At 41.5% G+C, this 14,460-nt stretch overlaps 1 protein-coding gene across 2 annotated transcripts in view; it reads left to right on the top strand.

Annotated features, from left to right (window-relative positions):
• Positions 1–14,460, top strand: part of PUF60 (poly(U) binding splicing factor 60) — a 32,145-nt gene that overhangs the window by 3,946 nt on the left and 13,739 nt on the right. Inside the window, exons 2-4 of one of the 2 annotated variants that reach the window (XM_042785836.1) lie at positions 9,686–9,781; positions 11,587–11,676; positions 12,700–12,750. In XM_042785836.1, coding sequence (XP_042641770.1) covers positions 9,686–9,781; positions 11,587–11,676; positions 12,700–12,750 — 237 coding nt within the window. The remainder of the gene's footprint in view (positions 1–9,685; positions 9,782–11,586; positions 11,677–12,699; positions 12,751–14,460) is intronic. The other variant, XM_042785837.1, reaches the window with a different exon arrangement.

Genomic DNA, 14,460 nt, shown 5'->3' with positions numbered 1-14,460 from the left:
GCAAGAGTAATACAAGCATCAGGAACTTAAAATTTAATTTCAGAGCTGGGTGGCTCTATTGGCAGAAGCAAGGAGGTCGTGATGGCCTGTAGGTGGGCACCAGAAATTGTCAGCAGCAGTCCTATGACTGAAGGAAGCGTGCAGGTACTGTGACAGATATGTGAGGTGGAGTAAGATGCATGTTTTGAATATGTTGATGTTATTCAGCAGTGTGTGACTACAGAATTCAGAATAGCTGGTGTACCAACAGAGATATATCAGTTGCTCCTATCATGTTTTGACAAGAGGCAGTAGATACTAGGAGTGAAGAAAATTAAAAGGATTAATTAGACAAAAGATTGTGTTAGAATATAAGCCTTGAGCTGGAAGGAAGTTTTTTTTTTTTTTTTACTTCTTTCCTTACTTGCTCCCAGTATAGGTGACACAGTGTAAGAAACAGCCTTCCAGGAACAAGAATTCCAGCTGGACTGAGTATTGCATGCTTTTGTTCAGTATGGGCTTTTGTAGTATGACTGGAAGATACTTATTTTAAACTTCAGGACTGTTAAATATCTTAAATAGAGCATTTATTCTTGCCAGCTTCACATGAGTTAAAACACTTTCTTTAAGTAGGATCTTTCATAAACTGTGTGTTCTTTAAGTGAGTTTAATTCTCATCTTGCTGCAAATAAGGTGAATCTGACCATCCAATATCATGTGTTAATTCATCAGCATTTTTGCCACTATGTGTTATACCTTGCTGTGCATGAAAAACTGACTCATGGTCTTGGTGTTAATGGTCCTTAAAATGAAGACCGAATTCAAATGTCTGCATAAGCACCTTTTGCATGATCCCTGCATTCTTTCTTTTCAAGTCCGACATGAGTGCCTCTATCTGTTTTAAATCTCTGTTCCATGATGGAAAGAAATTGACTGTTCCATGATGTGACCAGGAAATTGGTCTAAAGAAAGTCCAGTGTGTCTGCAGTCTTAACCAGAACAGCTGCAACATTTACTTTGTTCTGGGATAATTTAAATCATGAAGGCTGGCTAGAAGAGCTTCAGAATTAAGAACAAAGTAACATCAATTAAGAGGAGCTCAGTTCTGGAATTTGATAGATTTTGTTCTCAGCTAGCTTTCTGAAAGCAGATTTGCAGTACAGGCTCCGCTGTTGTACCAGAAACAGTTAAATGGGAAAAATAAGTAAAATAGAAAGCAGAGGGCTTGCTTTTGTTTGTCAAAAGAAGTGCATCTTAGAAGACTGAGTTGGGTCTTACTACTTTAACTCAAAGTTCCAAACTGTTTGATGCTTTTCAAGTGTGGTGTATGCTTATCAGATGTCATAAATCTACCTGACATTGCGCCCATCAGTAAACATTTATTGAACCCATCTGATATGAAAGCCATGCAGTTTGATTCGTATAAGATGGGAATCATCACTTCTTTACCTAGCCTGTTCTTCTAGTCCTGCTGCTGAGAAAAAATGTCCCTATTTTTCATTTGAATTTTAGGTAGAATTAAATTTTATACTGAAGTAATTTTGCAACTATAATTTTACTTGGTGCCAAATGCTATTGGTTACAATGACAGGTCTGTACTACCGTGTTTTGTTACTCAGAATATTACTGTTGTGGCACACTGCATTGCTCTCCTGGGTTAGCTCTACTGGCTATGTCTGTTCTTTCACCTGCATATTTTTTTCGACACTTTCTTTTGAATCTGTTGCCCCACACTGTTGTCATGGGCCATGCTCCTCAGCTTGCAGTACAGGCAGATTTCCCATATGGCAGGCTCTCTTCCTTCTGATGTCAGAGCTGTAACAGTTTTTTTCCTCTCTTCGTGTGGTCTGTACATGTGCCCGGCCAGTCAGCCTAAGCAGTATGTGTGTATTTAAGACGAAGGTGTGCAATGCCCAATACCCCCTGTCCCCCTCCCAGGTATTCTTTAAAACGTGGGCAACCTCAGGCACATCTGATGTAGCGTTCAGTGGTTTGGTTTACTTAAAAGAAGGATAGGAGGAAGAGAAAAAAGTTGCTGAGGGATTTCATGATACTGGCTCCCTCCTGGACCTCCAGCTACCTCATGAAAAATCTATGGGCTGTGCTGCTTCCTGTTGGTATCTCCTCCCTCCAGCATCTGAGTAATCATCTATCGTGTGTATTTGGGGAGGGTGCCAGGCCAAGAACCTGGACTGGCATTCTCTGCAACCTTCTTTTTCCCAGCACAGTACTTAAGTAGCACTTAAACTGTTATCATGATGACAAAGCTTACCTTTTGGTGACACACAGAAATTCAGTAATTCCAAGGGGTCTTTTTATTTGATTAGTTTAATTTCATGGGTTATGTTTTTGTTTTTAATTTACAGCCAGCTACTCGGGACTGCCCAGTTGTCGGTGGGAGCATGTGGGTTAATTCATAGAGCAAGGGAAGTACCCTCCTGTGTCCCTGTGAGGGATGTAGTTAAGGAGAGGATTTCCATATGCTACATCTGGAGCAAACGGTCTTCCCAACAAATAAATATTTTATCTGATTCTCATCAGTAACTGTGGGAATCAGTTAAAATGGTATTGTACTTCTAGGACAAATCTAGCAAACATTTAATTTAGTTGCTGAGGGAAGCTTAGAATATGGCCAATGATTTATTATTTTTAAAATACGTGAACTGATGTCCTGTAATGATTATTACAGCCACTGCATAGGAAAGTGTTCTTACACAATAAATGTCATGGATTGTCTCTGCATTTGACCTAAACAATTTGATCTAGACAGCAAGTTTTATCAACCAGAATAAAGTTCACTTAACTGTTTTGTGCAATTCTGGAGCACTGATGTAACTGAAGGATTCTCTTTTAACTCACTTAGGAAAAGCAATGTCTACTGAATGTGTTTGTATTTTAACGAGGCTAAGGTGAAATTGCTGTGAATATTCCTTATCAGGATGGTTAATTTGTAAACAGAGGAGTAATTTTGGGGGGAAATTGTGTACGTGTGAAGTGCTTGCCAGCCCATCTTGGCATTACAGACGGCTGGAGCTTTCACTCGCAGGGTAAGTGGGATGAAGGAGCAGTCTGCCGTCAGTCTGCCCAAGTTGCTTCTTGCTTTGCATGTTCAGGCTTCCTCCTCACCCTTACCTCCTGGGGGGCTCTGAACCAGCTTTTTGCGAGGCCTTACCTTAGCACCACATACAAGGTTCTCATCCTAAAAGGATTAATTGTGGGAATGGTTACTGGGTACTGCTTAGCAGGCTTTTTGCATACAGCATCACAGGTACTGTGACAATCCTGAGCATTATCTGAACAATCCGGTTCCCCCAGCCTCTCCACGATCTTGGTGGCCCTTTGCTGGGCTTGCTCCAGTTGATTAGTATTTTGTGTTGGGAAGTCCAGAAGGGATGCAGTATTAGATATGGTTTCAGGAGTGCCAAGTGGAGGGGGGACCACTGCTCTAACTACGGTCTCTGTTCCTGTTGGTGCAGCCTGGGGTGCTGCTGTTAGTGCACTCTGGCAGCAGGGGAGGTTGCTCATGTTTAGCCTGCTGACTGCTGGGACCCCTCGTTCCTTCTCCCCAGGCTACTCCTTGGCCTGGACCACTGCAGGGGGTTAGTCCTTCCCAGGTGCAGGGTGTAGTATTTATCCTCCTTGGATTTCATTAGCTTTTTATTGACAGTAAACTTTTTTTTTTACCTATGACATAAGCTGCATTGGGAATCTCAAGAGTTTCAGTCATGCTTCACATTGGCAAAAGTCATTTTGGGGCAAGGTGAGATGATGGTCAGGGAAAGTGATGATCCCTTTTGGGAGTAAGGAGTGTTTCCTTGTGTATTACTTTTCTGTTTGTAATCAAGAGAAGGAGGATCATGTGCATATTGATTTATTTTAGCACTACGTTGTAGCTTGCCAGGAACAGCAGTTATCCTTTTTTGAGAGTTGAAAATTGAGATGTAGGTGACTTCTGGGTTCCATGGCAGATACTGCAGTGTGCTGCATATAAAGGCAGCAGCTAAAAGATTCTTTTGGTTTTTAGTGCTGATCCAATGGGGAGGAGTTCTATCAAATGCAGTGAGAATGTATCACAAGGAATTGCTTCAAGGCTACATAGATCACCTGTGTGCATGTATGTAAGACTTTTCATGCTTTCAGATGTTGGATTTGCATAGAATTTGGTGCTCTGGAAAAAGTATGTTACTGGACAACAGTAGTGAAATTTGTCATAGAATCTCCTTGTTCATTTAGATAGAAGAGATGTTACTGGTCAAATATGCAGACATGTAAACAGTTTGGTCATGAGATGCTAGAAAAATGACACGTTTTGAAATGTTTTAACCCCTGCCCATTCTCAATAGAACACATCTGGTAGGATGGTGAAAAAAAAACTTGAACATACCCCATGCTCTAGATTTTGTCAGTACATTAGTTGCACATGCTAGCAGTAACAGAAGAAATAAGTCACTAGCACGGCTGTTCCTATTTTGGAAAAGAAAAAAGGTATTCTCTAGGGGGTGGAAAATAGTTGCTAAAGAAATTCAGGAATATTAAAAGGTCATCATGCACATGATAAAAGGGTTGCGAAGTTACAGAATTTACAGCTGAATCCACACAGATTTAGGTAGTAAATAGGGGCAAAATAATTAAATCTATTTATATGTGCAAAGACGGATGTTTTCTGAAAAAATCATTTATTGTGCAAGTAAAAACATTGCCTTTGACCAGGCACTTGAGTGATGCTTCTTCCAGCTTCACTACTGGTGTGGGGTGTTGTAATATAAAAATATTCAGATGAATACAAGTTCTCAAGCACTGATGTAGGTGGTAGAGGAAGGATTAAACTGAGTATACTGGCCAGGTACCACATCAGTCCTTTTTCCACCTCTGTCTTATTTAATCTTCGTGTTGTTTGCTTGTTATGGTTCCTAAAATAAACGAGATTCTGTGTTTTTCTTTCTCTTGTGTGTGTTTATACTTCAGAGAAATTCTCAGCCATGTAATAAATTTCCAACGAATGTGCCTGAACTCTTGGAGTTCAAACCACCTTAAAGGGCCAAGCAACGCTCAGAAGCAATGTTCATAGCAACAGGTATACAGTTTCTATTTATTTCTCTTTTAAAAGAAGCTCCTATTCTCCTGCTTCTGTTGTCAACTTCTCTCCCATTTTTCTTGTTCCCTCCTAACTGTTACAGTGTGTTTGAATAAGGCTGTTTTCAAGGTGGCCAACCTTAGTATAAAGCACCAACTGCTTTTCAACAGGTACTGTTACATTACTGCCTAGCAGACTCAAATTAATTATGGTCTTTTCTTGGTAATGGCCAGAAAGAGAGAAGCCATAGTCTTCGTTCTGTGTAAATGGTTATAGAGATTGGGATTCTTTTGCACAACCTGTAGCTTTTCAAATAGACTGGAGTAACAGAGAATGGTAGTCTTCCTTGAAGAAACTCTGTGTTAAAAAGTTGGTTACATGATGATAAATCTTTTATAGATATACTGTTGATTAGCAAAGGCATGTATCTGGTTTCTTTCCAGAGGAATGTGTGTTGGCAAAGAGCTTGGAACCAGTAGTGCCTGGGACTGGCTTGGATACTCCTTGTCACTTCTAGATCATTTTATCATCCTTAGTTTTGGTTTTACCCTCCATGCTGGAGATTGGATGTTATCAATCAGTTTTCGGAAGCTATGCCATTTAATGAGCTCAGATGTCTAAATTACATTAAATGTAGATATGCAATAGTATATTTTTAAGAATCATAACAGATTTTAATCAATGGAATAGGGTTATTTTTATTGTGAATGGTTACATCTGATAGCCTTTCCACTATGTTTTTCTTCTATCCAGTCTCATAGCTCTTAAATGGCAATAATTCAGTTTTTAAAAGCTGAGAGGAAATGGAAACAGCAATAGAAAAAGGTGTGGGCTTTTTAAATTGTCTGCAGAAAGCTAAGGAAGTCTCTGGACTTGACTGCATGATAGCATGTACGTAAAATGTAAAGAAATGAGAGGGGGAGCCAGGAGAGCTGGGTGAAAAAACATTTTTTTAGCCAGTTGTTTAAGAACAATAATTATTTTTTTAATATCAGTATTATTTTGAATGTTCCACAATCAAAATGAATCTTTGAGATGATGTAGCCTTCCTGTACCGAACAGATCACTATGACTGTATTTTAAAGGTATATGTGTAGATGTGGTGCTTAGGGACATGGCTTAGTGGTGGACTTGGCAGTGCTGGGTTAAGGGTTGGACTTCATGATCTTAAAGGTCTTTTCCAACCTAAATGATTCTATGATTCTGTATCACTTTGCTGATACTTGTTGTCAATTTATGTGTGGACTATGCAGTAATATCTCTAGATCAGTAGTGTGCACCTGAGTTTCCCAACTTGCAGCCATAGAACAGTTCCAACTATCTCTGTTCTTATTCATGTGTCAGTTTTCTTTTGTTGCACTTCTATTCCCCTTAGGTTCTTGCGTGTTATTCAGTGTAGCTATAAACTGATCTGAAGGGACTAGTGAAGTAACTGCAACTCTAGAACACTGTATTCAGGTACTCGTAGAATATATTTTGCAGTTAGGAAGGTTTATTTTGTATCTGCTCTATGCTCGTTGATCCTAGACAATGCTCACAAACCTCTTATGGTGAACTTGAGACTGAATACACAAAACCAGAAATCTCAATTGTTGTTGTAAAATAGAGTAAGAATAAACTAGGAGATATCTTTCTGAACATCAGTGAACTCATCCTGTAGCTTTCTTTAGGTAGGTGAGCTCCACTTCTTGCCCTTACTAGTCTGACTAGAGAACAAAGGAAGTGTTGTAACCTGGTTGGAAGCAGCATCCAGGTTCCAGTTGCCAGTAGACAGAGACAAGTTGGCTAATCAGGGAGAAATTTTGCCGTTGGTGAAGGAAATGCTTAAAATCTTGTTTTCTGCTATTAAGTTGGGTTTTTCCCATAGTCATTTTTATACTGAAACCAGTAGCATTCAGACACAAGTCTGTTTAGCCTAATATGTATCTACTACTGAACGGATTAGGATATTTGTCCGTTTTGGTATTTTTGGTGCTTGGTAGTGAACTCTAAGTTGAGAGAACAAATTTGTTCTGCTTTTGATGGATGATACGGGTAGAACTTACACGAACAACAAAGGCAGGTCCACATCCTGCTGCTTTAAGCTGAGAAGGTGGTGAGGTTGTGAGATGGATGGTACAATGGGACCATCGTGCTGTAGTCACACTCGCTTCTTTCTCTGCTGCGTTGGTTTGGTAGGAAAATAAGAGTTCCCCCGTGGTGCAGTCTGTGAATCAATCAGACTAGTTGTGCTCTGCATCCTCACAAGAAATGGACATGATTCTGTTGGGACGGTGAACACAGTTTATCTCATGAAAAGAAAATTGCCGGAGGATCTCAAGATAGAGTGACCGGGCAACATGATGGCAAATGTTGCATTTAATATGTTAGAACATATAAAGTAATGTGTGTATTGCGGGGAAGATAAACTAATTATGTGTGCACTGTGACAGGTTGTAAAATAGATTTTTTTCTGCATTTACCAATTAAGGTTTATCTGCTTAAAAGACATGTGACCCCACTTTATACCTAGTGAGTAAAATAAGAAACTAAGCAGCGTGTAGCATCAATACCGCCCCCAGTCAGTCGGGGAAAAGGTGGGTGCAGAGTCCCTCTGTAACAGCCTGGAGGGGTGTCAGCTTTGGAGGTTTATGGTGTACAACTCTGTCAAGTCACAGTCCTGCATCCAGTATATGGGCAACAAGAGCAAATGGGCCAGCAGATACAGCTGGGGATTGCAGCCTTCATGGTCGGTACTGAATGGCCTTGGTACTGAAGGGATGTTGCATTGAAGCTTCTGTTCTTACAGCTAGAACTTGCAATTATTATAGATAAAGCAGACACTTAGGAGGCCTTGAGTTCTGGGGCTCCTGTGCTGTGTTCCACTCCTTTTTAATGGGAGGACTTGAGGATTGTTACCTTGGGCCTGTGCCAAGGTGCCTTCTGAGAAGCTGTGGCTTTTTTCCTGACTGCTGCTGTTTACTTCTTGAACTTGGCAATTTCTGTTACTTCCATAGTAATTTTAAAAATCTAAACTATTACCTTAAATTGAGAATACGATGTGAATGTGCTTGAGCTTCCTTTATGCTTAGGTGGTATCTGTCACTTACTGTGGTAAGAATTTATGGGGTTAAAGTATCTTAACCATTTTGCGCTTTTCTTCCCCGTCACAAACAGAACACTCTATGTATCAATATATAGAAAAAATATGAAAATACTATAAGTGAAAAATTGGACTGTCGGGGAACTTGTGATTCTGGAGGTCTCTTGTCTACTGAGTATTATTGTGGTAGGCACAGTGCGGGAGCTGGGCTATTACTGAGTGTATCTGACAGTTCTGTTACGTCTTGTTGAGAGTTTGTTGCAGCAGCTTGTCTCTTTATCAGCGTGTGTTCCCCTTTGACTTGTGGTAGGTTAAAGAGCATGCAATGAAATGTGCAGTTTGTGTGCAGCCATGATGCAGGATCTTTTGCTTCCAAAAGACTTGTTTTTCTTTCCAAGGCTTCAGATCTAGCCAAAAAAAAAAAAAAAAGGCTTATTGCTGTTCTGTATTTTGGTATTACATTCATAAGATCTTGATATGCCTGTAAGAGTATTTTTTTTCTAGAGGAGGTGGTCAGTGGTCTTTCAGAGACGTTTGTGCCCACAGGAAATGTTGTTAGCCAGTAGTACCAGGGATGCCACAAGCAAGTGATTGTTCTGAATGAAAGGGAACCAAATTAGTGGGAATACTCACTGTTCCTTCTACTAAAATGCCAATTACTTTGATATTCTATCTTTTTCAAGTGACAACTTTGTACCTGTGCAGGGGGAGCTGGTTTTGTTTTGCCATCTGAATGGGTCTGTTTCTTTTTTTTTCTATACAAGTTGGTGAATGCTTACCAGAAAGACATAAACCACTGAAGCACTTTAACCAAAACCAGGTTGATAGGTATACCTAAGAGAAACCTACTGTTACTTAACATGGTAGGAATAACTGACCATTTGTTTCATAGGAGTGGACTTCAGTGTAAAACATGAGCATGAGGTAGAGAAGCCAGCAGAATAACACAAAAGGGGCTAACGTTTGTTAGCTACACATGCATCAGAAGTCATGAAAAGTCAGCTCCGTGGCCCAGAAGCTTCTTTCTAAACCTCTTCTAATGTTGGGTTTGGGAATCTGCACGGGCAGGTAGTATGCTTCTCATACTGAGAATAGTGCTTCTTTGTTACTCAGTACCTGGAAGAGTATGTGAGACTTGGAAAAGTTTCAGAGAAGATTTTAAAAAGAGAACTTGAGAAGCCAAGGGCGACAAACCAGTATAGGAAGAGATGGAAGGAAAAAATAGATGGGTACCTTTGACAGAGTTTAACTGTTGAGAGATGATGTGAGTGAAGACTGGGGACTATTTAATTTTCTTCTAACTGAAAATCTGGTGGTTAGGGAACTCTTTAAGTATCCAACATGTTCACCAGTTTGTACAATTGATGGGATAGCTCTCCCTTAGGGAGTGGTTAGAACATTAACAGGTTTTCATGAATTACTGATTGTTTGGGGAAAACTTTTTAGTCAACTGTGACATTCTGACATTAAGTGCTTTGGATTTCTGGAAATGAAGAAATTGGTCACTTCTGTGAGAACAGGTTTTTCATGAGTATTTTCTATTTTCTCAGGGTACAGAGTCCATTAAGATGGAAAATGGACAAAGCACAGCAGCTAAGCTGGGGCTTCCTCCCCTCACACCAGAACAGCAGGAAGCTCTCCAGAAAGTGAGTAAACTTGATGTGAATTTGCTTTTTAGCACTCTTGTTTGTTAGGGGTTTTTTTGTTTGTTGGGTGTTTGGTTTTGATTTGTTTTTTTTTTTTTTTTTGTTGGTTTTTTTTTTTTTTAATGAGCATCTGTCACTGATGTTATAAAAGAGAGCTCACCTACCAAGAATATATATGGGGTAATGGCCATGCTGTGTGTGGATTCACACTTTCAAATTTGTGCCCAAGAATTATTTGTGTTGGTTTAGAGTTTATAGATGCTTTTTGGAGAGCATGATATGGAATTTGCTGTTGGAGTGGGGAAAGTGTTTTAAAACAAACAAACAAACAAAAAAAATCAAAACAAAAAACCAAAATCATAAGTAAATAACATTAACATCTTACGATCACATTGTAATTCTAAGATGGTGTGCAACTGCCACAGAGGTACTGCAAGGAGCAGTCTGTACTCCACAAGGAATAGGTTTCTGATATGCTCCAGCTGGTCTTTTATTTGTCCACACAAGAACGCATCACAAAACATCTCTATTTTTCCCTTATGCTTTTCCCTGTGTTGTTGTAAAGAGACCCAATAGCAAGTATTTTCAGCCAACCTGTTTTAATCTAGATAAAATTTCAGTTCAGCTCTGATTTCTGGTTGTTGGTCCTGTTTTATACAGCTGGTGGGGAGGTTACTGCTGACTTCTTGCCCACTTTCCTGATGGGAGTGAGTGATGCCTGGCATACTGAGAGGAGAGCAGAGTTGGGAAAAGAGGGGAAAGAAAACAAAACCAGGGAATGTGGGAGCTGTGGGCTAGGTGTCTTCTGTACTCTGGTGAGGCAAGTAAAGTATTGCTCTAGGTAGGCTTCGTGTGAATGTTCCCGTAATGTTGAAGCTGCTTGTGTGTGTGTTGTTTGGCTCACAGTGTGAAACGGCCTCGTTTCCTCTGGCTTCTCCATAGCTGACAGATGTAAATCCCATTGTCCGTTTCCAGGTTTTCGAAGCACACGTCTCAAATCCACGGTTTAGAGCCTACCGTTCCCTGGCACCTCCCAAACACGTACAGCCATGGAAAGCAGGTGCCTGAGGGGTTGGCTGAATGTGTTTGTACCGTTCCCTGGGAATAGGCACATATGTGGGTATTAGGTTTCTCTTGACAAAGAAACTCCATGTCAACACCACTGGGTATAAAACTCAGGCTTTGCCAAACTTGTAGAAGACTGAACAAAAAAGACAAATCAGTCTCGTGTCTGCAGGCTAGGAACCAGAGAAGGATTGCTGGAGCATTTTAGTGAGCAAAAGCAGTGGGTCCTCCAAACCAGACTAGGCCAAATGTGGTAAGAGAGGGGGAGTGCCTAGACAAGAGACTGGACAAGGGGATTTGGAGGCCCTTCCCTTTTGTAGAAACTCTTTGTCCAGATGTTCTCTGAGTGGAAAGGACTTGAAGGAGGCTATCTGTCCTGCCCTCATCCCAGCAGGTAAGGTGCTATGGTGGGGTCTAAGGGGCAGAGGGCGGAAGAGGGACAATGCTAAGTGACTAGTGCATGCTGCTTTCCTAACATTGCGCCTGCTGCAGATCCATCCAATCCTCTGCTCAAGCGTTATGCTGTATTTCAGGGCTCACAACTCCGAGATGCAAACCAAGATGTTAGTAAGCTGTTGGCCGCTGGCTAATGTACAGTGCCTTAGTGCTTAGGGCTGGAGCACCGAAAAGTTCCACTGGCAGCCAATGGTGTGGTTCTGGGGAACTGTGGTGTAAAATCAAACATCATTCCCTGCTCTGTGGTATTGTCCTATGACTACAGAGACTGTATTTCTTTCTAGGCAAAGAAGTATGCGATGGAGCAGAGTATCAAGAGTGTGCTGGTGAAGCAAACCATCGCCCACCAGCAACAGCAGCTCACCAACCTTCAGGTGAGAGACCCTCTTGAGATGCTCCTTCTGTGTCCTACTCTCCCCCAACAAGGTGGAGTTCTTTTGCACTTAGAACCAGAGCACAGCCCTGAGGCCTGCCTTGAGCCAGGTACATGCGTTTGTGTATCCACAGTGAATTTGAAACACACTGTCTTCAGCTTGCTGAAGGAAACCCCCTTTACTCACCTGCACAAATTGCCCCCAAATTTCACTCATTCAAAGTAAATTTTTAAGAGTTTCTCTCCTGTTGGCTGGTCAGATGCTTCTCGAAATGACAGAAGCCAAAGAATTTGCTGTGGGTTTCACTTTTGACTTACATTTAAGGTGGTGTCTAGGGTTACTGGGAACAGTATCCTTTCACCATCTCTTCTGCTTCAGGGGAGGGTACCTGTCTCTCGTGTGTTCTTGACACTGCTACCCCATTTCCCTCCCCTTCACCCCCGTGCTCTCAATTTCAGAGAAGTTCTGTTGGCTATTCCTGTTAATGCTGGAATGCCAACATACTGGGAGAGAACCCTTAACTGGTATTTAAATCTCCCTTCAGAGGTTTCTTGAATGCATCTCACTGCCCTCTACCCAAAGTTAGGAAGCCCAAAATAATGGCTTCAGGATGTTGGATTTTTTTAATGAAGAGTCACTGTGGATGTGCTTGCCACATTAGGCAGCTCTGGCCTTTCAGGGCTGTGCATGTTTCTGAGTGTCTGATATAGTTGAGGGGCTCCTTTTTAAATGCTGGGGGTGAATCAACGACAGTGGTTGCAGAGGTTACTATTGCCTTGAGTCCCCCCTGGGAGAAGACCCTGCTTCCTGAGGCAGTGGCAGCAGCACAACTCCACCCTGACCTGGTGGGACTGGAATCTGCAGGTCCCAGCGCTGGACAGTCCTTGGGACCAGGCAGTGAGGGGCAAGGAAGGAGAGGCCTCTCTCGCAGGTTCCCTGTGCCGCCGCTCTGCTTGAGTTTTTACAAACAGCCGTAGTATGCTCAGCTCCAACAGACTGAACTCTGTCTTTACTGTCTTTCAGATGGCAGCAGTGACAATGGGCTTTGGAGATCCTCTCTCACCTTTACAATCGGTCAATAGACATATTCACTTCTTCTTGGGCACTTTGTCTTAGTCAGGGCCTAGAGTGGGGAAGTATGTAGTGGTAATACAATGCTCTTAATTCAACCCAGCACAACCCTCCCACATACCCACCTGTTATGGACAAGCACAGCAAGCAGAGGCAAAGTGTAAACTCCCCAGAGGAAGACCTTAGACTGGGTGCAGTCTGCTGAGACACTGGCAGTCGGGGTCCTGGAGTCAGTTGGCAAAGAAAGCTTTAGATTTCGAACAGTTCTGAACACACCTGTGAAATTGTGGGAGCTGCATTTCTAGGGATGCTACAGTTCTGAGGTCCTGACCTAAAACTAACTGCCAAGGTAACTCACAAATGGACAATTTCTTATGAAACAAACTCACAGCACCGGAGACCTGGCAGCTAAGGTGCTGCGGAGGACTGGGGCGCTATAGGTTTGCAGAACATGTTGTAGCCCAGATGTAAGACTGCTCTTTACTGTGCATGTTTCCAGACTAGGTGAATATGGCATGTTTCAAGTAAAGTAAAAGCAGGATGGAAGTAACAAAACTGCAGGACTATTCAGAGAACATCCTTTAGCGCTGGAATTTCAAATCAGATGCCACAAAGAACTTGATTACCTGGGATTATCCATCCCTTCCTTTTTCTTGGACATGTTGGACAATGGCCACTGTAGAAAGTGTCCTATAAGCTCCACTGTGCATGCAAAGGTTCATTTGTAAATTCATTTGTAAATATTTTTCCGTCTTGCTGGCATATAATATTTCTGCTTGGTGTAAAATGCAACCAGAAGCTTGTACTTCAAAATGGAAGATGCACTAAAACTGAAGTCTCCTGTTTTCCCTCCTTTTGACACTGCCACAGTAGGTAGTGTGTCAGCAGGGGAGCCAGAATAAATTTTACGGGGCTATGTAAGTTTGGAATGGAATAGAAACATACATATTGATGTGAATTTGACATAGCTGGTTTCTGAGCCCTCATGACCCAGAAACTTCTACCAGTTCATGTAGAAGCTTACTTGATAGAATAACTCCATCAGTTTTACTTAAAAAAAAAATTTTTGGCTCTTTATTCACAGCTGGGCAACAAACAGAAAGCGTGCACTGATAATGTAACAGGAAATGTTTAATTTCTTATTAGCTTCAAGGGCATAGTCGTTATTGTGAATCCTTTTCCTAAGACATTCCTCGCTAGTCAGAGACTACTGCCGATGGGACAGAACCTGGAAGCAGGAGTCTGCACTGAATCATTCAGCTGTGGTACAGTTCAGTGGAGTTAGGGTACCCTTGACGTCAACAAATGCTTTATCCCAAAGCCCATCAGGAATGTAGAAAATGCAAACAGACCTCTGACCAACACTTTTTCCTGTTGACAAGATTCATCAGTTCCTACATGAAGGAAGTGCAGCTTGAACTTCCTGTTGCAGTATCTTAGTGCCTGAGATTAAAGCTTCCTGTCTACAAGTATTACAGCTCAAGATTTCCATGTCACGTCAGCAAGATGAGAACAATTTCCTGGCGTTGTATTAAAATCGAAGCTAGTGGTGATATTATTGCATCACTTCCTTTGTTTAAAGGAGCACTCCAAGATGATGTTTTGGCTTGTCCTTAAAATAACCTTCATAAGCACTTAACAGCGATGTTACATATACAGCTATTAGCTGCTGCCTTTGTGAAGGTTGCAGATACTTTAAACTCCATTTTATAG

Source organism: Tyto alba, unplaced genomic scaffold (assembly GCF_018691265.1).
Source record: "Tyto alba isolate M040663 unplaced genomic scaffold, T.alba_DEE_v4.0 Super-Scaffold_9, whole genome shotgun sequence".
NCBI lineage: Eukaryota > Metazoa > Chordata > Aves > Strigiformes > Tytonidae > Tyto > Tyto alba.
The sequence above is the reverse complement of the archived record's forward strand: the minus strand, read 5'-3'. Positions and strand labels throughout refer to the sequence as shown.